The sequence below is a fragment of the Pteronotus mesoamericanus genome, unplaced genomic scaffold, assembly GCF_021234165.1.
Source record: "Pteronotus mesoamericanus isolate MK-2021 breed Mesoamerican mustached bat unplaced genomic scaffold, CSHL_Meso_final contig_20, whole genome shotgun sequence".
NCBI lineage: Eukaryota > Metazoa > Chordata > Mammalia > Chiroptera > Mormoopidae > Pteronotus > Pteronotus mesoamericanus.
In genome coordinates, this window is record NW_026555085.1 from 72,551,926 (window position 1) to 72,577,183 (window position 25,258).

General features: G+C 34.0%; 1 protein-coding gene across 1 annotated transcript in view; it reads right to left on the reverse strand.

Moving 5' to 3' along the window:
• Nucleotides 1–25,258, reverse strand: part of TBC1D32 (TBC1 domain family member 32) — a 170,350-nt gene that overhangs the window by 29,427 nt on the left and 115,665 nt on the right. Inside the window, exons 26-27 of the mRNA XM_054569887.1 lie at nt 10,028–10,153; nt 5,115–5,198 (exon numbers count right to left, since the gene is read on the reverse strand). Of these exons, the coding sequence (XP_054425862.1) occupies nt 5,115–5,198; nt 10,028–10,153 (210 nt within the window). The remainder of the gene's footprint in view (nt 1–5,114; nt 5,199–10,027; nt 10,154–25,258) is intronic.

Here is a 25,258-nt window from a genome sequence, read left to right on the forward strand (position 1 = left end):
GCAGTGACTGCTTGACTCTCTACTGAGTCTCCTGCAGCCCTGCTGTATCTGTGGTAAAGAGAGAGAAATATCAATCACCCAAAGAAATCAACCAGTGTACTTCCTCATACCTCCTTCCTTCCCAGTCAGTATGCAGATTCTGTTGCTTCTTTTCAACATGCGGTTATATCTGTTTGTATTATTCAATTCTTACTGACATAAAATTCAATTCCTGGTAACAAAGCCCGTCTCCTAACTGGCACAGTCAGTGTTGTTTGGTAAAAAGCATTTCTCTTTCCATGTCTTTAATTATGCAATTTACCCCTATCTGCAAGAGTCTCCCCCATCCTATTCCTTCCATCTGCACCAGCGTCATTCCTCCTGCTCTATCATCACTCCCTCCTTTTACCTTCCACGATGGCCCGAGTCAACAATGATCCTTCTTTCCACTAAACACCTGCAGCATGTACAGTAAAAACCCTCATAATGTAACTAGGGTACTTAAAGGCCCTAGCAGATTGCTTGAAACAACAAAGCCAGATTTTAAAAAAAATGAGTTTTCTTTTATTTCTTTATTGGGTATTTTACTATATGCTTCAAATTACTAAATTAATCACTTTCAGTGTATGCTCTACCTTCCTTCCTTCCTTGAGGAGAGGGGCATTCCTATTATATCCCTCCTTGTGCAAATGTGCAGAACTTTCTCTGTTTGTTCTTTCCTCTTTCTTCAAGGGGATAAACAGCCAAACTAATTTGATATTTTCAGATTTTATAATGGATTGAAATCCTGAGGGAGCTAACAACAGATGGATGACTATGTTATTCTAATTTCAGCTACCTTAGGGTTTAGCAAGCTGTCATTTTAAAAAAGACAATCAATTTCTCATTTCAAGAAACATGAAAAAACATTGAATGTATCTATCCAGCATTTGCTTTAAAACATCCCTTATATCAAAACAGCTTTTGTTTATTTAAAGTAAATAAAATAAAATTTATAATAGTAAGACATTGTTCCGTTAGCCAAAAAATGATAAAGGATGAGGATATCTAAAGTCATGGGAAGAAAATGATACTACCAACAAACTTACCATATCATAATAATAAATATTAAACAGTCAATCAATAGGAAGCCACTTTGTTTTTGCTGTACTATAAAGTTTCAGTGGATAGTTGTTCGACTGGAGCCTTTAAAGAATTGTAATTCACATCCAGGTTTTATCTGCCTAGGTACTACATTCAAAAAAGACAATGTGTGAGATCTTCCTTAGCATAATTCAGAAGTACAGCAGAGGGCAGGAAATACATGCACACTGAGCAACTGGGTTGTTGAATTTTTGGATAATGTATATAATATTGTTAATTTTATTAGTTTATCTACAGAAAATATAGTCCAATAGAACAACGTGCCTAGGCTGCATTGAAAGGTGCAGAAATTAGAGATTTTTATGCTGAAGACCGGAGAGATATCCAATCTGACCATGCAAACCTCTATGATTACTACTGCTTACTGATTTCCTCTCTTACTCATAGACTTGAGCACAATTCCCTGTACATTTTCAGGTTTGTTTGTAAAGTTATAATTTTCTTCACAAATCGTTTTCTTCAAAACTGTCTTCACAATTTCTGGTTTCTCTCCTATTTACCTCAATTTCCTGATTTGAAATGTAGTGGTTATAACTACTTCAGAGAGTAATTGTAGAGTTGAATGATGTGATGCACATCAAGTGCCACAGTGCACTATTTAACTCACAAGAAGTGCTCAACAGTTATCAATTCCCTTCACTTACCTCAGCTTCTGATTAATGTACTTTTTTCTCATGTCATTGTTTTCATTTTCTTATGCTCTCTTTTATCCCTTATCCCAAATCTACATTAGATGTTACTATGTGTAAATAATTATGTATATGCTCATGTGTGTATTTGTAATTATCAATATATTTAGACTTGTTATACAAATGTATTTGTGTGAATATAGATGCTTATTTATCACTATGTATATTTAATTCAATAAAAATATATCAAAGGCTATATTAAAGACACAAAGGAGTTTGAGACATTTTGGAAAAATTTAAGCTAGTCATATATAATATAATGAATATCAAAATAGTAAAATAAATGCAATAGGAGCACAGAAGAAGGACTCTGCTTAGGTGTAGAAGGAAGATGACATTCTAGCTGCAACTTTACCGTTGGAGTGGACATTATCATATGGATGTCATGGGGAGGGAAAAGTTTATCCAGAAAGAACAGTAGGAGCAAAATGTTCAGTGACACAAATGCATAGAATGTGCTTGGGCAGTGGTGGCTAACAGGGCTAGAAAGATAGGCTGGGACAGATGGGAAGTGCATATACACACACACACACATATATATATATATATATATATATAAACTTTATCGACATATGAAATATAGTGTCTAACTTGAAAAAATAGCACATATTTGAACAATGGTTTCTTCAGCAAAGAGGTAATATCACCCTTATGAAAAAGAAACGCAATATCCCTTGAGGATTTATTGTCTTGGGTATACACTACCTCCCTGCTTTCTGCACCACCTCTTGGCTTGCCAGCGCCAAGTACTGGATATTCGCCTTTGGCAAATTTCTGTTCTGCACTTTACCTCATCTTTTACACAGTTATTAAAACAATCTCCCTAAGGTACAGATGAATCAAGTAAAGCTTCTGCTAAGAAATCTTAAATGGTTTAGTCTATTGCCTATTAAAATCAAGGTAAACTGATTGGCACAGTATATAAAGTCTCCCTCATTCATTCTTTTATCAATTCTTTCTATTATTTATGCAACATATATTGACAATGTTATTCTAGGTGCAGATGATACATACAATAGTTAAGACATAGAACTATTTTACTAGCATTTACAGTCATGTAAAAAATCAGACATTGTCAGAATATGAGAAGGATATGACAAAGAGATGCAAATTGGCTTTATATACTAAGCTGATGATTTAATAATTTGTATTTCCACCCAATACCTTTCCCCTAAATTCCATATTCAAATATGTAGCATGTACTAAGCATGTCAAGTTAAATGTGTAATAGGTATTTAAAACGTCACATTAAAAGCAAGCTCTTAAATCTCTTTTCTCAAACCTCTTCCTTTCCCATTCTTCTCCATCTGAAGGTATGATAATCCCATTCTTCCAGTGACTCAGATCAGTAACTTAATCTTCTCTGATTTCTTCTTTCCTGTCTTTCACACCCATATTCAATCTATTACCCATTTCTGCCGGTCCTATCTTCAAAATATACTCAGAGTCCAAGCACTTCTCACCACCTCCACTGATATCCTCATCCAAGCCATTGCCATTTTTCATCCAGATCTTCTCAAAAACCTTCTAACTTGTCTCCCTTGCTTTAACCTTTTTTCCTCCTTCATTCATTTTTCAATACCGCAAACAGTGCTCTTTTTAAAATGTAAATCAGAGCATGTCAATCCTATGCCCAAGACCCTGCAATAACTCTCAAAATCTTTTTGACTTCCACACAAATAATTCTGCCTCTTTATTTCTTTTCAGCAATACTATTTGTCCACATCATTTGCTGAAATTTCTTCCCTTAAGAATATCCATTTATCTTGCACCCACTTCTGCTGGTCTAAACACTATTTAATATTGTAATCCTCACCCTCAACTAGCACTCCCTAGCTCCCTTCCCTGCACTGTAATTCTCTCCTACCACTATAACATTTGATATACTGAATCTTTTACTTAATTATTGTCTATCTCCCCACCAGAAGGTGAACTCTGTGAGGGCAAAGTTTGTTTCTCTGTTTTGTTCAATGCTGTGTCTGAATGCCTAGAAGAGTCCTATTACATAATAGAGGACAATACTATTTATTGAATAAATGATTGTGTGTGTGGTGAGGGAGAGAGGAAGAAGCTGGCAGTGCTACTAACAGTTTAGTGTTCATGAAAAATAAATATGAGGCATGGCGAGAAAGGGATAAGAGAGAGGAACAAAGGGCAAGACTAATTTAAGACCTTGGGTATCATAGTAAGAGGCTTATACTTCATGCAGTGGTCAATGGTGAGCTTCTATGGGGTAAAAGAATGAGTGGATCAGATTTGGGCTTCAAAGGTCACTCTAAACGCAGAATAAAGAATGCCTTTGAGCCCTAGCTGATGTGGCTCAGTGGACTGAGCATCGGCCTGTGAAGCAAAGGGTTGCCAGTTCGATTCCCAGTGTAGGGCACATGCCTGGGTTGCAGGCCAGGCCCCCAGCAAGGGGCACATGAGATGCAACCACACACTGATGTTTTTCTCCCTCTCTTTCTCCTTCCCTTCCCCTCTCTAAGAATAAATAAATAAAATCCTGAAAAAAAAAAAAAAAAGAATGCCTTTGAAAAGAAATCAGACTCCAATTAGAGACCCGGGTAAAGAGGCTGTTGTAATATTCTAGGCAAAAAGTAATGGTGGCCTGAACTAATGTAAAGAAGAGTAGAAATCAATATAAGTAGATAAATTTGAGATACATTAAGAACACAGAATTAACGTGGTTTGGTATTTGGGAAGAAAACATGGACTTAAGTGAGTTCATCATTCCTTGGTTTTTGGCTTAGACAGCAGGCAATTGTGATGCCCACCAAAATAGACAAGGTAGGAGCAGGATGTATAACAATAAGGTATGATGAGGTGAGATTCCTGTTGGACATTTAGGGTTTGAGGGTTTCTGAAGCACATCTAGGTGATGTTTACCTATTAAGCAGTTAGAAATATGAATATAAAACTTAACAGTGTATCTTTTGAGTAGAAGATGTAAATTTAGAAATCATCAATAAATGAGATATGTAAAATAGTATGAGAAGATGAGATCACTAGGGGATAGTGGTTTAAAGGAGAAGAGTGGAAAACATTGCCTTAAAGAAAAACAATTTTTAAGGGGTAGACAAAAAAAGGGCTCAAAATGGAGTTAGAAAGTTACAAGGAAACCCAGACATTTGCAGAGAAGAGACTGAATGATATGTGGAATGCATATAGGAGACTTTTAGAATGAGAAATCTTGTGCATATTTGTAATACAATTACACATCTCTATGAAATACTATCTATTTGCACATCTCTATTAAATATTATCTATTATCTATTTTTGAAATTCAAAATGTTTAAAATGTACCTGTATATTCTACTGAGGGGAAGTAGCACTCCAATGGGCTTTCAAAGAGATGAAGCACAAAATTTTCAAGTAATTCTACTAAAGCTGTAATATACAAGAGAATAATATACAAGATATTAATTAGATATAACAAGATATTAATACTAATATACAAGAGAATAATTAGAATATTAAAGGACAAGGATCATACATGATAATGCATCTCAAATCACAGAACAGTACATAAAAATCACCAGAACTTCTTTAGTTATGCCCTTAAAGGGGTCCAGTTCAAAACACAAGCCATTTTAATATTCTTAACAATGTTTCTGATATAAATTAAATTTTAATAGCTTCACTGAGAACCTATGAATGTAGAACCAGAAAAGAATCATCTGTTATCTTTAGAGTCTCTAAGGATTACTTCAAAATTTGCTAAATGATTTCAATACAGAAAGAAAATTATCACTAATTAGACCATAATGTCTTATCATAATTATCTATACATACAGGAAAAAAGTTATGCAAACTACAAGACCAAGATTAATGCAAGTGCACATTTCTTTCAAAACCAGTACATATTATGTGTACTATATACTTTGCAACTGATAGTATCTGTTTAAGGCAACAAGATCAAAAGAAAGCTTGGCAGGTGTTGGGGGAAAAAAGAGAAATGAATAGGTAGGCAGGGCACAGGATTTTAGGACAGTGAAGCTCTTCAATTCACTGAAAATACCATTACCTATAACTTAAGAAAATTAAATCATGTTATGAAACACTTTTAACTTTAAAAACAAATTAACTCTAGGATATTACTATCCAGAAAGTTAATTACAGAATATTGCTTTGTCTTATGTAGATCTTAAATGGAAGATCTAGAATTTCTATAAATGATTTTAAAGTATGAGCCTTTTCTTTTTAATTATATTTATCCTCTGAGGTAGGACTATGACATAAATAGACTATAAAACCAAAGTTTATAATATTTACATACTAAAAAGGGGACATGAGTTTTCTGCAGAGGAAAAACTAAAGTCAGATTATTCAGGCATATGTGGGTATCTACACTGCTTTCTTTCTCCCTGCTTGTCATTGCTGCCATCCCAACAATAGCTGATTCCAAAATTAGGACAGCTCAGTGTTTGTGTACATGCAAAACTTCTCTTTTAAAATTTTGTATCACTGTTAGCATTTCGGCAGATCACAAGTAAATTACAACTATCTCCCAATAAATTCATCTTCATGTAACCATCAGATGTCTGTCCCTTGAAAACCTCCTTATTCAAGATCTTACCATGGTTCTCTCTAGTGATGGGTTTCAAGCACTTTACAATCTCATAGCATCAAACCATATCCAGTTATTCAAAATGCTATAAGCGGAGAGAATTTTTTCAATTGACTAACTGAAGAATGGGAGTCAAAGTACAAAGGGAGAAGTCAAAGAGAACTAGCTTATTCCTTTCAATGACTGGGTACATGCTAGTGATAGCAATCAGGAAAAAAAATGCAAGAGGAAAAATATACATTACTTGGTATTTTCCATGATATCTCACATGGAAATAAAATGTAAAATGGAGATAGCATTGAAATTTAAACAAATGATAGCTCAAAAGGGAAAATTCTATTAAACATTCAAAGAAAATAAAAAGGAACTTAAATATAGCCAGAAATAAATTAGAAAAAAACAAAAATATACTCTTTTGTTTAGATGTGCTTTTGCCTCATGTCATCTTGTTGTCCTAATTATGTGAAGCAATCTAATGTACATTGTTGGAGTGCAAATTTAGTCCCTAACATTATTCTTGAACTCTGTGTTTAAGAGCAGGAAAAATGAGTCTGGACAACTTCATTGCTATTACTAAGCCAGGATTCTTTCAGAGGTAAAAAGAAAAAAAATAGTTTAAAAGGACAAAGAGGCCAGCTTTTAAAAAAAAGCACTCCATACAGTCCAAGTTGTGATAATTTAGGCATCTGAAAGATGCCCAAAATGTATCAGATGGTTACACAAGAGGTATTACTGTTAGAAAGTATGCTACAGTCTCCAGTGTTGTCTATCAGGTATGTTGTATATATTATCTAGTGACTAACTCCAATCACATGTATCCTACTCCAGTATTCTGTTTATAAACTGTTACCAATATTAGTAAACAAAAATAGGAAGGCCATCCTTAGAGTATATTTAAAATTATACATTTAATTATTGGGTCTCATATAAAAGTTGATTAAAAACACTGATTAGGAGATAATGTGAAAATGCAGAGGTTTCTTTTTGTAGGGAAATGAGTGTAGAACAGATATAAAGATTAGGAAATATTAAATATGCATTGCATTTGACTATAAAATCTACTGTTTAGGTTGAACAGGCATCAAAGGGTAGGTTAGTAAATTCAGGAGAAACCAGAGGTCAAACAGACCTATAAGGGGCCTTTCAGACAATGAGGGCGGGGAGAGAAGCAGAACTATGGAATGATCTGAGTTATAATAAATAAAAAGAGGTCGTTCATGAACACATGTGAAATTCAACCCAATGGAGTAGAGTATCTACGTTCTCTCCCAGTGCTGAATAAAATAAACACATAAAAATAAAAGAAATTAATTAGGGTTCAGTAAACATGTTCTAGTTATTTCTATTTTACAAAGAAAGGTCTGGGATATAATAGGATGGGATATTATGGAGGGGAGATATATACAGACCAAAATAAGGTCATAAGAAGAATGAATCTGACTTATGTTTTATTCACTAGACGTGTGAGCTCTGGGTCATAGAAGCTATTGCTTCCCCCAGAAACTCATTACAAGTGAGTGCAGGAATATCCTGTAGCTGTACCTTCACAATGTCTCAGTTGTTCTTATAAACTAAAAAGCCTGGAAGGAAAAATCCAGAAAGACCAGAAGCCTAAGTCTCAAAAAAGCTGGAAATTTTCTCTCCTGGCAGCTGTTTAGAAAGTCTGGGTTAAATCAACTTGGAAAGACTACTGATGGATTGTTCTCTCCCCTTCACCATTAACACAAAGGTTAGCAGCTGTCCACAGTGGGGAGGAAAAAATAGTCAACAAGTAGCTTCTCAATAAATTCTCATTAACTGAATTTCCTTGTTTATTTCCTTTTGGATTTATAGAGAAATAATTTATAAAGAAATTAACTGAATTTATAATTTATAAAGAAATTGAAACAAATTCATTCACTCACTACTTAATCATGAAAAACTATTACTGAATGTACATGGTGTTTACTTTGTATTGCAGAGCCAGAGATTTTAGGGAGAAACTGCAGAATAGGTGATGATAGTCTAAAAATCTTTGGTTCTTGATGGCTGTAGACTGCTTATATTTAAGATTTGAGTTGACCCAGATAACAGAGCCAGACTGTACATGTGCTTACATGTACACATAAATACATAAATTAGCATGACTGCCTCACAAGAGCATAAATTTGCTTAATATTTATATATTGAGAATACCTACAAAATCAGTGCATCTTAGTTTACAGACAGGAAACCAGTGTTATGAGATATGAGACATTATAAATTTTATCATAATTCATCTAAACCAGTATTATGCTTACCTGTGTTTAATAAATATTGTCTCTGATGTGTAAAAAACATTAGGCACTAAAGAGGTGGCACAAAGAGGCAGTACAGCAAAGTGATCCAAAACATGAATTTTGGTGGTAGGTTGCCTTGGTTTGTTTCTTGACTCTGCCACATGTGAACAGGGCTACATACCTAAAATTTCCAGGCCTTTGTTTCCTTATCCATAAAGTGCAGACTGTCTTATAAAGTTGCAGTGAGAAGTAACAGAGTATGGTGTGAGCTACTAGAACAAGCTGAGCATAGAGGCCTAGATTTATTATTGAAAGTAGCTTACAATCTAATACTGGACACTGTATCAGGGCAATGAATAACTGAGGTCAAGACTTGTGGGCAATGCCACAAGATCCCAAGGGACTACAATTTTCATAGCAAAGTTCTATTGGTTTATCCTGTTTCATAATCACACATATATTTGTTATATTTAAACTGAAACTACCAAGCTGCTGCTTTCTCAATTTGTTCTGTACATTTTGATATGTGTAAAACTCACTGATAGTCTATTTTAAATATTCTTTATGATATAATCAATGATAAATATATATTTATGATAGATATTTTATAAATATTTTATGGCAAAACATAGTTTACTCACTTTATACTAAAATTTGAGAATAATGTTTGATTTCTTGCCATAGATATATATCATATTCTCTCGAATATAATTTCTCCAACAAATAGAAACTTGTTTTTATTCCCCACTTTTAATTTTACATGACATAAATATGAAAACCAAAAAGTGTGTTGATAAAGTAGACAATTACTTTTAAATTATAGCTTTCAATAAATCTAGCTTATATTAATACCATAACTTTTATCTTAGACCTTTTTCTTTACTCAAAATAATATTAATTAAAAAGTGATGATTTTAGAAAACAAATGTACATGTAAATATCTGAATATAAAACAACTCATTTACTAGTTTAGAAAATATAGCCATTCCCTCAAAACAAAATTTCTTTATGAGTCACTAAATTTATCAGGCTGGAAGTAGCAGAATTTCAAAATATCTGTCAATAAAAATTCAATGAAACTTCACAAATATAGCAGTATGATAAATGCAAGTGAAAGCTGGTAAAACCAAGCAAACTGTTACCTGGGCAAAGATAAATCACTGTTTCAGTTTTGCTTACCAAAATATCTTAGACAGTTTTCAAAAAAAGCTTAGTCATCTCAGATTTTAATTTTTGTTCTCCAGCATCGCAAGTTTCTCAAAAGTCAATGGACTTCTTGAATTAGTGTTATGTATTCTAGATATACCGGTACTAACCTCAAAATACAATCCTTCTATTAATATAATTTTCATAAGAAGAAACACCCCAGAAAAATAAAACAATGCACTCACCACTTCCACTGATTATATCAGGTTTGGCCTTCATTATTTTGCAAAATTGTCTTTGGTAGTTTTCTATCCAATCAGTTTGTTTATCAGACATCTTGAAGTGTAATAAAATTTTGCTGAGATCGTTGTCTAATAAGAAAGATAGGATGTATTATTATAAGACTTGCTAAATACATTGAAAAATTAAGTATTAATGTTAAGCATGTAAAGCTATGAATTCTAGAAATATATAGACTATATATGGCTTTCAAAGGAAAAACATTTTTCTGTAATTACATCTTATACTATCAATTGCTGTTTACCACATTTATTATAAATAGTACTGACACAGCAGTGACAGTTGGTGGAAGGGCTGAAGATACCAGGAAACTGGTTTGGAGGAGAAAAAGAACTGCTGAGCTGGAGACAGACTGACTACAGGACTCCTAGAGAGACAACTGTATTATTTACACACTTGTGGTTACAGTTTCCCCTAACCATCAATAGAAGTATGAGCTTTTCAATTTGCATTTCTCGCAGTTAAAAATATTAACGTTAATTGACAAATGTATATCTATCATATTATTATGTTTAGGAGAACACTAATTCCCTTATTTCACACTCCAGATCTGGGTTCAACTGAGAAGTAGACAACAGTAGATAAATGGAGTTCAAAGTATTAGCGTTAATACCAAAACAGCTAAATTAGGCACCGTTATTGAATCTGTGGCCACACGGACTTACAAATGTCTCCCCTGAACTGAACAAATCTACTCAATCACAGACTATGGCAGACAACTAAAGTCCTCACCTGAGGGCTCTTGTCACAAACAGTGTCAATATAACCTAAAGATAGGCTCACTTGAATGTATAACCTACAACTAGCCTAATCCAAGATTTTTCCATTCCTTCTCCCAAATTCACCTTCCAAACATTTTTCTTACTTAACTAAGTGTAGAATAAGTAAGAAAGTCCAGAAGAAGTCAATGGTGTTAATTCCAGCAAAGGCACCTGGTATACAGAAAAATGGGACAGGGGAAAGAGAATCACAGGAATGGTATCTTAGAATATGACAACTCGAAATTAGTAACTATGTGAGTGGAACTGTGAATGACACATAGGATTTTACGTTTCCCAAAATTTTGATGTTTATAATCACACACACACAAAAATAAAAAAACAGAGTTTTGCTTCTGGTCATGAAGGAGAACAGACTAGACTTGCCATCCTGCTGCAAACAACTCAAACACCAAATAAAAAATATCAAAAGACTGTTTTCAGACATTGGACGAGAGATACTGAAAGACGGCCATATGTGAGAAAAGGGAAACTGACGAGGTGAGCTTTCTAATTAGCTTTCTTTTTTTTCTTGAAGGCACATTTAATATTGCTGTGTAGAAAGGGCGAGCCCATGAAATCTTGATGAATTGAAGAGACAAAAGTTAAACTGCAGAAAGCCTGAGAAGACTAAAATTTGTGGATCAGAGTACTGGAGAGGAAAAGCAGACAAAGAACTTGAGAAATGTGTGTAAGTCTTTGTTAAGTTGATTGCAAAATAGTCAGCTGGGCAGTTGAGGAGTAAAACTCCCACAAGGCTGGGCAAAGGACAGCTGGGGATTGTAAAATGAACAATTCCCACGTAAATACATGTAAGTCTAAGAGTTATCCAAGTTCCAGTCAGAGTGAAGGGTCCTCCTTAACTACCAGGGCATTCCTCAGAAGTGCCAAAAAAGTCACACTTCAGTGAAGGAGCTAAATTAGCCATAAATAAAAACAACTCTACACTCAACCTAACCAAAAAAAAAAAAAAAAAAAAAATTAAAGCTTTACAACACTAAACTGATCCATGAGTAACATAACCTACATATCAAAAAATGTCCATTACTCTTTAAAGAGAGACAACAAAATTCAGCACTCAATTATGTAAAATTAATAATGTCCAATATTCAATTTAAAAAAAAAGCTAATATGAGGAAAGAAAAAAATGTGACTCATAACCAGTAGATAAATGAATATATACTAAGAAAAAACAGAAGTGATACAATTAATTAGCAAAGGTTTTAAAGCAGTGTTTTGGGGGGTGGGGTAAAGAAACTACAAACAAAAGGAGGATATTTAACCAAATTGTACTGTAGTTTGAAAATACTAGAATCTCACTCAGTTAAAAAAAAAAAAGCAATAATACATGTAATAAACAGGATGAATATCAAAACCATTGTGAAAGAAAGCAGAAATAAAGGAAGTATCCTAAATGATTTTATTTGTATGAAATGCTAAAATATGAAAAACTAATTTACAGCGGTGGCTCTCAGATGGACTAGGTTTTTGTTCTCCAAGGACACATCAGCATGTCTAGAGACACTTCTGGTCGTCACATTTGGGAATGGGGCCTATGGAGAGAGCTCGACTGGCATCCAGTGGGCAGAGGCCAGGGATGCTGCTAAAAGTCTTGTATTGCTCGGGACAGCACACTGTGGCAGCAATTGCCCAGTCCAACATAGTGCTGAGGCTGAAAAATCCTCATCTACAGAAATGGTAAAAGTCGGTGATTGCCTTTAGCTGAGGGTAAAGATAAGCTGACTGCAAAGAAACAAAGGGAGCTTTTGTGGGGTCATAAAAATGTTCTATATTTTGATTAGGGTGGTGGTTATGTGGGAATAGAGATCTGTCAAAATTCAAACTGCATTCTTTAAATGAATACGTTCTGTTGTGTATGAAATTGATTATGTATGTGTACATATGTGTGAATTAAATGTATGTGGTATAATTCAAAGTAATGTGACTAAAACCTTCTAAACTTAGTAGTGTCATTAAAATATGAGCAGTTATAGTTTATAATTTGGAATAAAGTCTATATTAGAACTTCACTAAATTTTAATTAAAAGTATGTGCATGTATATAATAATTGATTTGCAAGAATTCTGATCACTGTATAAAAGTGTTTTAAAGTACAAATTTTCGAATCCTCATTAATCTCATGTTCTGGCTGTTTTCTGGGTACAATCCATTCTCCTGTAATTATACAAATATTCACTTCTTAGGGTTAAATGAGAAAACAATGTATATATTTCACCAGGAAGAACATAGGTTTATATTCTATATATTGACTGAATAATCCCTTCCTTAACTTATACTTTATTTTTGATAAGCACCCATTTTTACATATTTCTAACCATACAGTATTATTTTTAGAGACAGTATGGTATAATAAATTAGGTTTCAATATATCAATTATATATCAAGCTATGATGAAATCACCAAGGAAAACTAGCATTTTGTTTCCCGAGAAAGGTGTGGTGTGTCTAGGGAGTAAAATAGAGAAGGGTGTGCTCTTCCTCTCTATGTTCTTTCAGAGCACTATGATTTAGCAACTATGAAAAATTGGAAGAGAAGTAAAAAATATACAAATTTTAAACTCACTCCTTATTATCACTGTGGAAATAGAAAAGAAAAAAGAAACATCAAGTTTTGTGTTTATAAACTTTTACCCATCATAGCTGATAATATTTTATATCTAAACTCTGAAATTCTTTGTTATGGTAAGTACTATGACATTTTCATACTTAATGATATTGTATAGTTTGTTTCTCAAAAGATTATTATATAGAAAATTATATTGATTATAAAGTTATTATAGATAATGTGAAAAGAGCCTCAATTTCAAGGGCAGGAAACATGCAAATAATATAAATTTAAAGAAAAATCTGCTATTTACTCAGAAAACTTTCAGTACTTCTTTCCTAGGATGTCGGTCAGTAATTTTCAATGTCCACTTTATATATAATATAAAAACAGATGCTACAAAAAAAATAAAATGAATGGAAGATTTCATAAAGCAACAGATTCCAAAGCTTCACTTATGGCCACCTTCTATTATCTTGAAGCTTATTTGTGGAATATTTGCTTTCCATTTGCATTTTTGCTTACCTCGTCTCTTCTTCCATGTAAGTTAACATACTCATTTCAATGTACTCTTATTATAATAAAGATGTTAGTCTTTGGAGTGGTCAAGAGTCTATATATTCAAGAAGCAATTGGAAAGATGCTTAAATTCTCTGATTACTAAAGTTCTCTGTAGCTCTCTAAATTTGGGAGTATCTACCATTTTACACATCTTTTATTTTGTTTGAACAGCTGTAAATTCTTAATACATGAAATCTACATTTTATACAGATTATTCTCCATTTTGGAATTATTGTATCAGTTTTATTTTTCTTTAATATGTGATAATTGAGCATATAGTATAGGAGAAATCAGTGAAGAGTCTTCCAAAAATGAGGAATTACTTTTGCTTTATCACCTGCACCTAAACTAGCAGGTGATCTATTCCCCTGTACAAAGTACATAAAAATAAAAAGTTTTACTATCCAAAGAAAATACTTTGATTTTTAATCGAAGTTTCTCAATGGCTGTAGCTCAAGATTTACTACATGGGAAATAAACTATAATCTCAGACTCCCAATTTCCTTAATTAACAAGATGAAGTCAAATAAAAGTCATTTACCTTTATCTGCAAAAAGCAAATCTTAATTCCAGGGTTATGAATAATAAGGAAAAAAAGAATGAAAATATGTCTGACTCAATATAAAGGCCTAAGAAATATTTGATAAAAGGGTGAACTCATCACCAAAGATATTTATAGACTGACTATATGTGCAAGACAATATAAAAAGGCTTCTAAAATCAGAAGAAAAAACAATGTCATTATCATGTTGTATTACTTTTTATATAGTACCATGCTATTTTTCAAAGCACTTTCCCATATTTTCCTCTGGGGTTCTATTTTTAATTGATTGGAAAAGAAGCTGTAATTCTAATTCTTACAAAATTTATCAGACTAGCAACGAGGGCAGTCTCATCTACTCATTTGTGAATTGGGCAATTTTCAATCTTTTATTAAAATGTAGTTGTCATTGTATGTCATTTAATTCTCCCTTTTCTTTCCTTAAAATGTTTATTTCTACATACTATGTAGATTGCATTTCAACTTTGAATCTATGCTGTTAGGATTGTACAATGGGTAGTCATACCACTTGTAGATTAAAAAGACATGAAAATAATTCATTAGGGCATGGAGTTAATGTCTGAAAAGACAGAAATTATCAAAGTTTCAGCAAGAAGCAGTATCAGTGTATAAAGAAATAAACGCAGTGAAGACATAAGAATTTATTACATAAAAGCAAAATAAATGAAAACTGTCTTGTAGAATAAGGATACTGCTCCAAGTGGGAGGAGATAAAAGAAGGTAAAGGGGAGAAAGCGGTGATGGAACGAGACATGACTTTGGGTGGTGAACACACAACATAATGTACAGATGATGCATTATAGGATTGCACACCTATATAGTTTTTTTTCACCTATATAGTTTTATTAGCCAATGTCACACCAATAAATTTAATAACAATTTTTAAAAAAGGATACTCTTTTGATAACAAGATAACAATATTTATAGGTAAAAAAGCTAAATTTCAACATATCAATGCATACAATTTAAAGTACTATCAGAATATCTTAAGAATGAGGATAATATATTGGCATCATAGACTGTAACTACAAACTCCATAAACTTTATTCACTGAGTAGTGCGTAACTCCAGAGACAGGAAGTATGATACTCTTGTTCTTCAGCTCCATCTCTAATTTAGAAACTTTATCTATTAATATTTGTTTCCTTACTGACCAAAATACATTGCAATGATTAACTCACTTATAAACCAGTGTTCTGCAACTATATATGTAAAATAAGCTTATCTATGCACATAATATCAATCAAAAATCCATTTTCACCACCACCCAAATATTAATACCTAAACATTGCCAATGGTTTGCATTTTCACTGGTACTTAATTATGTAACATACCAAATTTATGCAAATAATACAAATTTAATATAGTGGCTTAGAATCACTGTCCTCTCCTAAGAACATACTATGGTAACTCACAGACAACTGATCAACACAGAGAACCAAATGATTAAACACATATTTAATACTGAATTCACTCAGAGCTGAAAATTTATAAACTATGAAAAGCAAGTTCTAACTAGAATTTGCTTCAATTCTGTGTGACATTTTCCCTCCTTTTTAAATTTAATTTGTAGACAGAAAAACTATTCATGTTGAGGCAAAAAAAAAAGAAAAAAGAACTATATCAAGATATTTATATCTCACATATTATGAACTTTAAAATGATGTTTTCTCATATAAAAATGTCATCTAAAAATATCTAAACAATCTGATAAATATTTTAATATTATTTGGTGCATTACATTAAAGGGAATGATTATTACCATGGAACTTGTTCTTTTATATAGTATTTGAAAGAGAATGTTTCGCCAGGCAGAAAATCAATTTCCTATCAGATAAACAGAAATGCAGTTGGAAGAATCAGTGAAGTTAAGACACTGAAGCTATAAAAGATTAAATTTAAACTATTCACCAAATAAAGGCTGTGCATTTTTTGGTTATTTTTTCAATTGTGAAAAAATGCACACATTTTATGTGCTATAAAAACATAACGGGCCACTTTGTAAATGATACAATAACTATAATAAAGGTGCCTATTTCATAAACAAGGTTTCCAGAAGTTGAGCCCAAGGAGCCTTCTAACTGCAAAGCTATTCAAGCTCTAAAGAATCAGTCAGATAAGAATTTTTTCCAGGTATGAGTAAAAATTTCCAAACTTACATCAGATTAGCCAGGAAGAAATTCCCACTGTTCACTAACAAAGATTTGGAAGATAGAGTTTGATGATGGCAAAAAGAAAGAAGAAATTCAATGTTAATTCATATGTTCATTAAATAAATACTTATTACCTACTATCTAAGGCAGACAGCATCTCTGTCTCATGGAGGTTAGTTACATTCTAGGCCAGCAGACAGTGAACTAATAAATATATAAGCTCAGAGTAAGGTTTAAGTGCTGTTAGAGAAATAAACAGGGAGCCAGAGAATGATAAGCAAGGAAGGAAGTATATTTTAGACAAGGCAGAGATAACTCCTCTGAAGAAGTGAACATTCAGACTAAGTTCAAAATGTTTAGAAGGAATAATCCATGTAATAGTGTAAGTCAGCACTTCTAGAATAGAGGCCATCAAGAACAAAGAGGCATAAATTAAATATATTTTAAGATGTGAAAGAAGTTTCCAAATCATATATGTGATAAAAGACTTATTCCTGGAATATATGAAGAATTTTTATAACTCAATAAAAAATAATAATAAATAACGTGATTTAAAAATGGGCAAAGGACCTGAATAGCTATTTCTCCAAGTAAGATATACAAATGGCCAATAAGCACATGAAAAGATGCCCAACATTATTTGTAATCAGTAAAATGAAAATCAAAACCACAGTGAGATAACACTTCACATCCAGTAGGACAGCCAGGATCAAAAGTCAGAACACAACAAATGATGATGTAGAGAAATCAGAACTCACATACCCTGCTATGGGGAGTATAAAATGATGATGTAAGCGTTTTAGAAAACAGTGAAACAGTTCTTCAAACTATTAAACAGAGAGTCACCATATAATTCATTTATTCCACTTCTAGGCATGTACTCCAGATAAATTAAAATGTGATCATACAGAAACTTGTACAGCACTCTTTGTAAGAGCTAAAAGGTGGAAACAATCCAAGAGTCCATCAGCAGACAAATGTATAAACAAATTGTATTTTACAGCTATACCATAGCATATTATTTGACCATAAAAAGGCAAGAAAGAAATACTTCTGTATGCTACAACATGAATGAACCTTGGGAACATTATGCAAGGAAAAATAAGCCAGTGACAAAGTAACACATACTATATTATTCCATTCATATGAAAGTCCAGACTAGAAAAATCTCTTGAGACAGAAGTAGACTAGTGGTTGCATAGCGCTACGCGAGAAAAAAGGGGGGAAAAAGAGGGTGCTGGGTTTCTTTTCGAGGTGATAAAATGTCCTAATATTGTCTGTGGTGATGGCTGCACATATCTGTGAATATACAGAAAACATAAAATTGCACACTTTAAGTGGGTGAAGTGTATGCTACGCTAATTTTATTTTAATAAAGCTGTTTTTAAAAACCGAACAAGCAAAATAGAGACAGACTCACAGAGAGCAGGACGACAGCTATGGGGTAAGGGGTGGGGGGGTGGGAGGATCGAGTAAAAAGGAAAAAGGACTCATGGACACGGACAACAGTGTGGTGATTTCAAGGGAGGGGTGCAAAAGGGGGATAAATGGTAATGGAAAAAATGCAATAAAAAAGAAAAAATAAAGTTAAAAATAAAGCTGTTTTTAAAAAGGACCCACATGGTTGAAACAGAATATGTAGGATTACTATAGAAAGAGAAAGGCCAAGATGAAGTAAATGGTAAGGGAACTGAAATAATGGGAAAGAAATACATTTGTTTATACAGGAGGTTCACATTAGCTGTCACTGTTTACTTCTTAGAAATCCCTAAACAGGTAAACTTTCAAGAAGGGCCTCAACAGGGATATATGGGTAAAGAGTGACTATTGAGGAGTTCCTAGGAGCACTGAGGAGTTCACTTGCCTTAGCAATTACTGATATGTGTGAGGCTTTCAATGAGTAGCTTCGTGAATTTCTAAGATCAAAGAAAGGCGAACAACACTAAGAGGCCTGGCCGCCAGCCACCCTGTGAGTCGGGGCTTTGCTGCTGCTCTTCTGTGCACCCTGTTAGAAGTAGTAGAAACACACAAGCAATGACAAAAAAAAAAAGAAATTCTTTCTCTACTATTCTCCACTTTGAAGATAACAGCCTCAGCTGAGTAAATATAAATCCAAATGGTTTCTCAATAAAGGCAGAAATTCCACAATCCAGTCGGCCCTCCGTTTTTGCATGTAAGGAATTAATAGATACAGAGAGCTGACTAAACAGACTTGAGCACTGGCTGATTCTGGTGTCCGTGGGGGTCCTGGAACCACTTCCCCACAGATACCCAGGGACATCTGCAGTAAGGTATACAGGATACAGGTGTAATCTAAATTGCAGATTACTTTATAATTGAGCCTGAGTAAACATTATAAAACTAATAAAATGAAAATAGAATTGTAGAAAAGGAAGTAAAAAGAGCAAATGTCTTATATTGTTCAGCTATGATTCTCTGATGCTTCCAGTAACTAGCATGTGCTATCCAATTTCTTGAGTCATTTTTATTTCTCAGTATGGAAGTAGTGGATTTCCCTTCCTCCTTAAGAGAAAGAAATCTGCATCCGAAATACACCAAAATGGAATGCAGGAGAGCAGACTGGCCAATTAAGGGTATAATTCCTGGGAGAGCTAATTATAGCTTACGAATACACAAAAAAACAAAAACAAAACAAAACATATTGCTATCTAACAATCTTCCTGTTTCATATAGGAAAGGCATTATGAGCCAATCTCCAGTAGCTCCTTTAACACATCCTGATATGCCACCAGGACTTGACTTTAACCATTGTACAACCCTCCTTTCTCCATTTCCCTTGTTTCTGCCTCATCTTCTACACAGGTAACAATAAGTTACTGCACTAACACACTTCCTCTTACTTATCTAAACTCTCAGGTAACAGAGAGATGATTCTCTGCAAGTTATTCCTCCAACATGAAACAGAATTTTTTCATGTGTGTAGGATGATTTATACATAATTATATGTATAATTTTATATGCTCACATGTCACACATGCATGTGGACACATATATGTACATGTATACATATATACTTATATATCACACATATATACAAAATACACACACATAAAAATATTAATCAGTAGCTTTTAAAGGGTGTTTAAGTTTTAATGTGGTGACCCTAAAAATATAGACAAAGAAAAATGACAGAACCAGATGATATCTCAAGATTCTTATTTACAGACAAAGATAAATCATAGGATAGCTAACACTGATGCCAATGAGCTAACAAGAGGCAATTTAACAGATGAGGAAATGCTAACTGTAGCAAAGAGGATAAATCTAGAAGCTGGGAGACAAATGAGAAAGATGTCACTATGTGCACACAACTGGAGTGATTCTTTTTCCACAACAATGAAATAATATCACAAAATTTTTCAGTGCAAATGGCAACTAAAATAACACCTATCACAGTAAGTGAGTCATTATTTCCAAATAAAAAAAATTAAAATGAATTGTATAGCAAAACTTGCCTTTAAAATAGCGATCTGTATCTTAAAATACTACTAGCTTAAACATAGTATTTTTTAAAATACATAATGTTTAGTTTACTGCAATGTATTTAACCAGAAACATTACTTTCAAATTAGCTTTATACCTGCTAGAAATGCATTTGGCTCCACTTCTGTCATTGAATTCATAGAGATATCATCACTCTACTCCCTTAGGTACAAGGAGAGCCAGACATAATTCTGATTTCCTTTCTTATTCTCTGCCATCCTACTATGAATACAGGATCAGTAACACATCAGCAATACCAGAATCACATATATTTTATCAAAACTTTATTCAAAATGTAACTATGTAAAATCTGTTCCTGAAGTGCCTCCTGGGCTATCCACTGGTGCCTAGATCACTCTCCCTGCTTAACAGTAATCATTGTAAATACAGGACCACTATTATTAGGAGGAAATATTAGATGATGCTGTTAAATTAAGAAAAATTGTCTGAAACAAATGTGTGTTTTAGGGACAAACACAAAAACAGTAGAAATTGCTGTTCAATACTTTGGGAAAATATGGAATTAAAGAGGCTTTAAATTAAAACAGAGCATATGACAGGAAGAAAGTCATAAATGTGTTGGACCTTTTAGACTACAGGGAGGTCATTGGAGGGTTTCAATTAGAGGAGTAATCTGATTCAACCCACATTTGAACAGCATTACACTGGTTGCTGTGTTGTGAATACACTGAGAAATTAGCAGGTTACTGCAATATTACAAGTGAGAGATGATGTGGTAGTAGATAGGTAGAAGTGGTTTTTGGGGTTTTTTTTCCAGATAAGTAGAGTCAAGAGCATATGCTGACAGATTAGATGTAGGACCTGAAGACAGAAAAGAACCAAAGAATTCCTCCTGGTTTATTGCCTCAACAATCTGGAACACCAAGTTGCCATTTCTGAAATGAGCAAGATTACCAAAGGAACAGAGATTCCCAGGGAGTATCAGAAGTTTATCTCAGACTCAAGTTTGATATGCTTATTAATCTTCCTAGCAGAGGTATTAAGTAGACAGTTAGATATGAGTGCAGAGTTCAAGGTAAAGATGGGCGTTAAATATATAAATCTGAGAGCCACAGGCACGGTGGACAGTATTTTAGTCATAAACTAGATGAGATCCTCCCAAGAGTAAGTACAGCTAGGACAAAAAGGCAACCGAGAACTGAGACGTGGGGTAATTCAAAGTTTAGAGGTTGGAGAGAGGTGAAAGATCCAACAGAGAAGACAGAAGATTTGCAAAAAATCACAGAATGTATGTTCTGAAAGACAAGGGAAGAAAGTATTTAAAAAAAGAGGGACGGATCAAAATGTTCGGTGCTAACGCTAGGTCTAGCAGGAAGCGGCCTGAGCTCTGACCAGCAGACTTCATCACAGTGGGACACTGGGGAGGAGAGCCTGACTAGTTATCAAGTGGCTTCAAGAGAGAGTGGAAAGAGAGTACCCGGAATACCAAGATTAGACAATCCCTTCATTGAATGTTGCAGTAAAAGGACAGAAATGAGACTGTAGTGAGGTGGGAAGGGGTTCAAAATAAGGTATTTTAAATATGGAAGAATTAAGTGTATTCTTGTTGGCTTATGGAAAAACTACTGTGGAGATTCTTCCTGGCTCCCGAAAGAAAATCATAAATAAAGAAAAAGAGAGAACTGTTAGAAGCAGTATCTTTGAGAAGAGGAAGGAATGTAGTGCACAAATGGAGAAGCTGGCTTTTGTAAGTAACATAGGCAGTTTATGAATAGTAACAAAAGACAGATTGTACAGATGCAGTTGAGTTCATAGGTGTCAGAAGCATATGGAAATTTTTTTGTTTCTTTTTTTGTCAATAAAAGAGCAAAGTTACCATCCAACAGGATAGACAGGGAAGAGGTGAGGAGGGTTTGATTAAAGATGTGAAAACAGTCAGCTAGGAGACTAGGAGAGGAAATTGACCTGGCATACAATGTATGACTACCTGGCAGCAGTACAGGCCCACTGTGGTTAATAACGATTCTGCAGTTATATTCTACACTAGACAGAGAAACTATTATTACTCCCTTTTCCAAATCACTTATAAGAGTAGAGAGGGCAAGGAGTAAAATTGCACTCCTCTGAGCACTGATTTCCAGGAATTGGTGACATATTTTCTTTTACTCAGGGAAGTAGCCACTTAATCTTACTTTTTGATTTCTGTCTGGTTTGCTCAGTTTAAGATAAAGGAAATTTTTACCAAACCGGTTTGAAAAAACAAATGATCAAATGTGGTAGTCATGCAAAAAAAATGATCATAAATTTGTTGTTAAAAAACTGATAAAGAAATATCTGTTTCCAAGAGAAGCTTAGCAAAGATCACAGTATTATATTGTAATAAGAAAAAGAGATTAGAAAGAGAGTTGAGACACTGAGAATGAACCATGTCTTATACATGATCTTATCTCCAGTGCCTAGTGGAGTTCCTGATAATCAGCACTTGAGAAGCATGTTAAACAAAGGAATGAGTGGGAGAATAAATGATGAAATCTAAAGCAAGAATGACCATACATAAAGGCTGATTAAAAAGACCAAAAGTAAGATTGGAAAACATGAGAGAAACAAATTCAGAACAGTATGGGTTCACTGAAAGATAAGAGTAGACAGAGTTCAAATGATACTCTCTTAACTGTCTCTTCTTGAAAATGATTAGTATCACTCCCACATCTCTGAAAGCGATAGATTAGGTCACAAAAGAGAAAAACACAAAGGCAAGATTTTTAAAGTGAGTTATAAAGACAAATACTAAAAACTTTAAAAGCTCCCTCATGCCTTTTCTCCTTTCCTAGCTCTAAGTATAAAGAAAAAAAATAGAATTTTTGTTTCCACGCAATTGTGAGATATATAATGTGTATCTAAAATACTGGACAGAAACAAAAATAATGTATGTTAAGTGATGGCCTCTATCAATTGCTTTAAAGCAAATAAATGTAAGGAGAGGTAAGTGGGATATAAAGCCTCACCAAAAAAAATTCTTATTTTCAACAATCATTCTATAGAATCTAACGTATATGAAATGAATCTTATGTTATTTCTTTCCAAAGAAAGTTTAATGGTATTACAAATAAATCCATGTTAATATAATTAATATAATTAAGATTCTCAAATTAATGAAAAATTTGTTCATAAATCTTTATATTTTTACCTTGGACTCTCCAGTCTAAAAACTGTTTGAAATTTCATTGCTCTTATGAAAAAGTCTAATAAGCACCTGAACTTGAGCTACACTAGCCTTATTTGAACTTAGTTTACCTAACTAGTCTTATCCCTGGTGACTCTTACACTCACATTACAAATCTCAGTCATCCTTAAACTACTCATAGTTCTTTGAATTTGCTCCTTCTAGCCTCTCTGTCATTTCTTCTGGCAAAAAAAAATCTTCTGTTTAGCAGAAAACATATTTAAATGCCATATCCTGATTTATACATAATTTTTATTGTATATTTAGCTTATGTCACATTGTATACCTTCCAATTATCTGATTATTTGTAGGTACTCTCAAAGAATTCATGAACTCCTCTAAAGTGGTTACCTGAATTTTTATTTTATTGCATGTATTATATATATATAAAGTATATATAGTTCAAGTCTTAATCATACAGGACATGTAAGACACACTGATACTTAAAAAAAATATTACTCTGTTGAATAAAGTTCTACATACCTAAATTAATTAATCAAAATTCATTAATTATTTTTTAAACCAAAAAAATGTTCTGATAAAAACTATCTGGGACCCAAGGTGGCAAAGGAGTAAGTGGAAGCTACCTTAACTTCCTCCCAGGACCAAACTGGAATTACAACTAAATTACAGAAAAATCATCCTGAATAACCAACTGAACACTGAACATGGAGAAGGCTGGAGAGAAGCCTTATAACCATGGACAGATGGAAGAAGCTACACCACCACAGCAAGACTGGTAGGGAGTGTGGAGGAGGCACGAGAGGGCTGGCTGGGCTCCCAGAGACAGTAGCTGAGGTGCTTGAGGGATATTTCAGTCACCAAGTGGGCTCCCCCTAAGAACTGTAGGGTCTAGACCACAAGATAAGCTTCCCAGCCTACAGCACCAGAGCCAGGAAAGAAACCAGAAAACATCTATCTGTGAAAAGCAGTGGGCTTTCTGTCTGCCAGGGAAAGACAGTGGTAGATGCAGAGAACGTCTTAAAGGGCCAACACACAAACTTTTGTTTGTAGCCAATTACGCTGGGCTCTGGCAGAGGGAGGGCAGAGTGGACTAGAGACATGTAAGGACAGTCTGGGGGCTGGTGGCTCTGAGAGAACTAAAGGAACAGCCACTGGGATCCTTTCACTGAGTCATTCCCCAATAGCAGGAGCCATCTTTCTCAGGCAGAGCATGGAGAAACTCTGCACACACCCAGGCCCAGCAGAGGGAAGAACATGCTGTGGGCTGCTGATAGCTTCAAACAGGTTGCCCAGGACCAGTCATAAGAATGTTTGACTTAGGCCTGCACAACAGTCTTTCAATCTATCTATTATATAGAAACAAAAACACAGACACAGCCAAGAAAGGGAAAACAAAGAAACATACCCCAAATGAAAGAACAGAAAGAATAGAGAATTTTTCAGAAGAAGAACTAGATGAAATAGAGGCAAGCAATTTAACAGATAGAGAGTTTAGAGTAATAATTATAAGCATGAAAAAGAAATAGAAACTATAAAAAAAGACCAGTCAGAAATAAAGAATGCAATATCTGAAATAAATAATTCACTGGAAGGAATAAACAGTTGGTTAGATGAAGCAGAGGACAGGATCAGCGATTTAGAAAACAAGGTATGAAAAAACACCTGAGCAGAGCAGCAAAAAGAAAAAAGATTTTTTAAAAATGAGGAGAGCATAGGAAACCTTTGGGACGACACATAGCATAACAACATTTGTACCGTGGGAATACCAGAAAGAGAAGAGAGTGAGCAAGGAATTAAGTTCCTATTTGAAGAAACAATGGTTGAAAAATTTCCTAACCTGGTGAAGGAAAAAGGCACAGAAGTCCAGGAAGCTCAGGGAGTCCCAAACAAGTTGGACCCAAGAGGTCTACACCAAAACACATCAC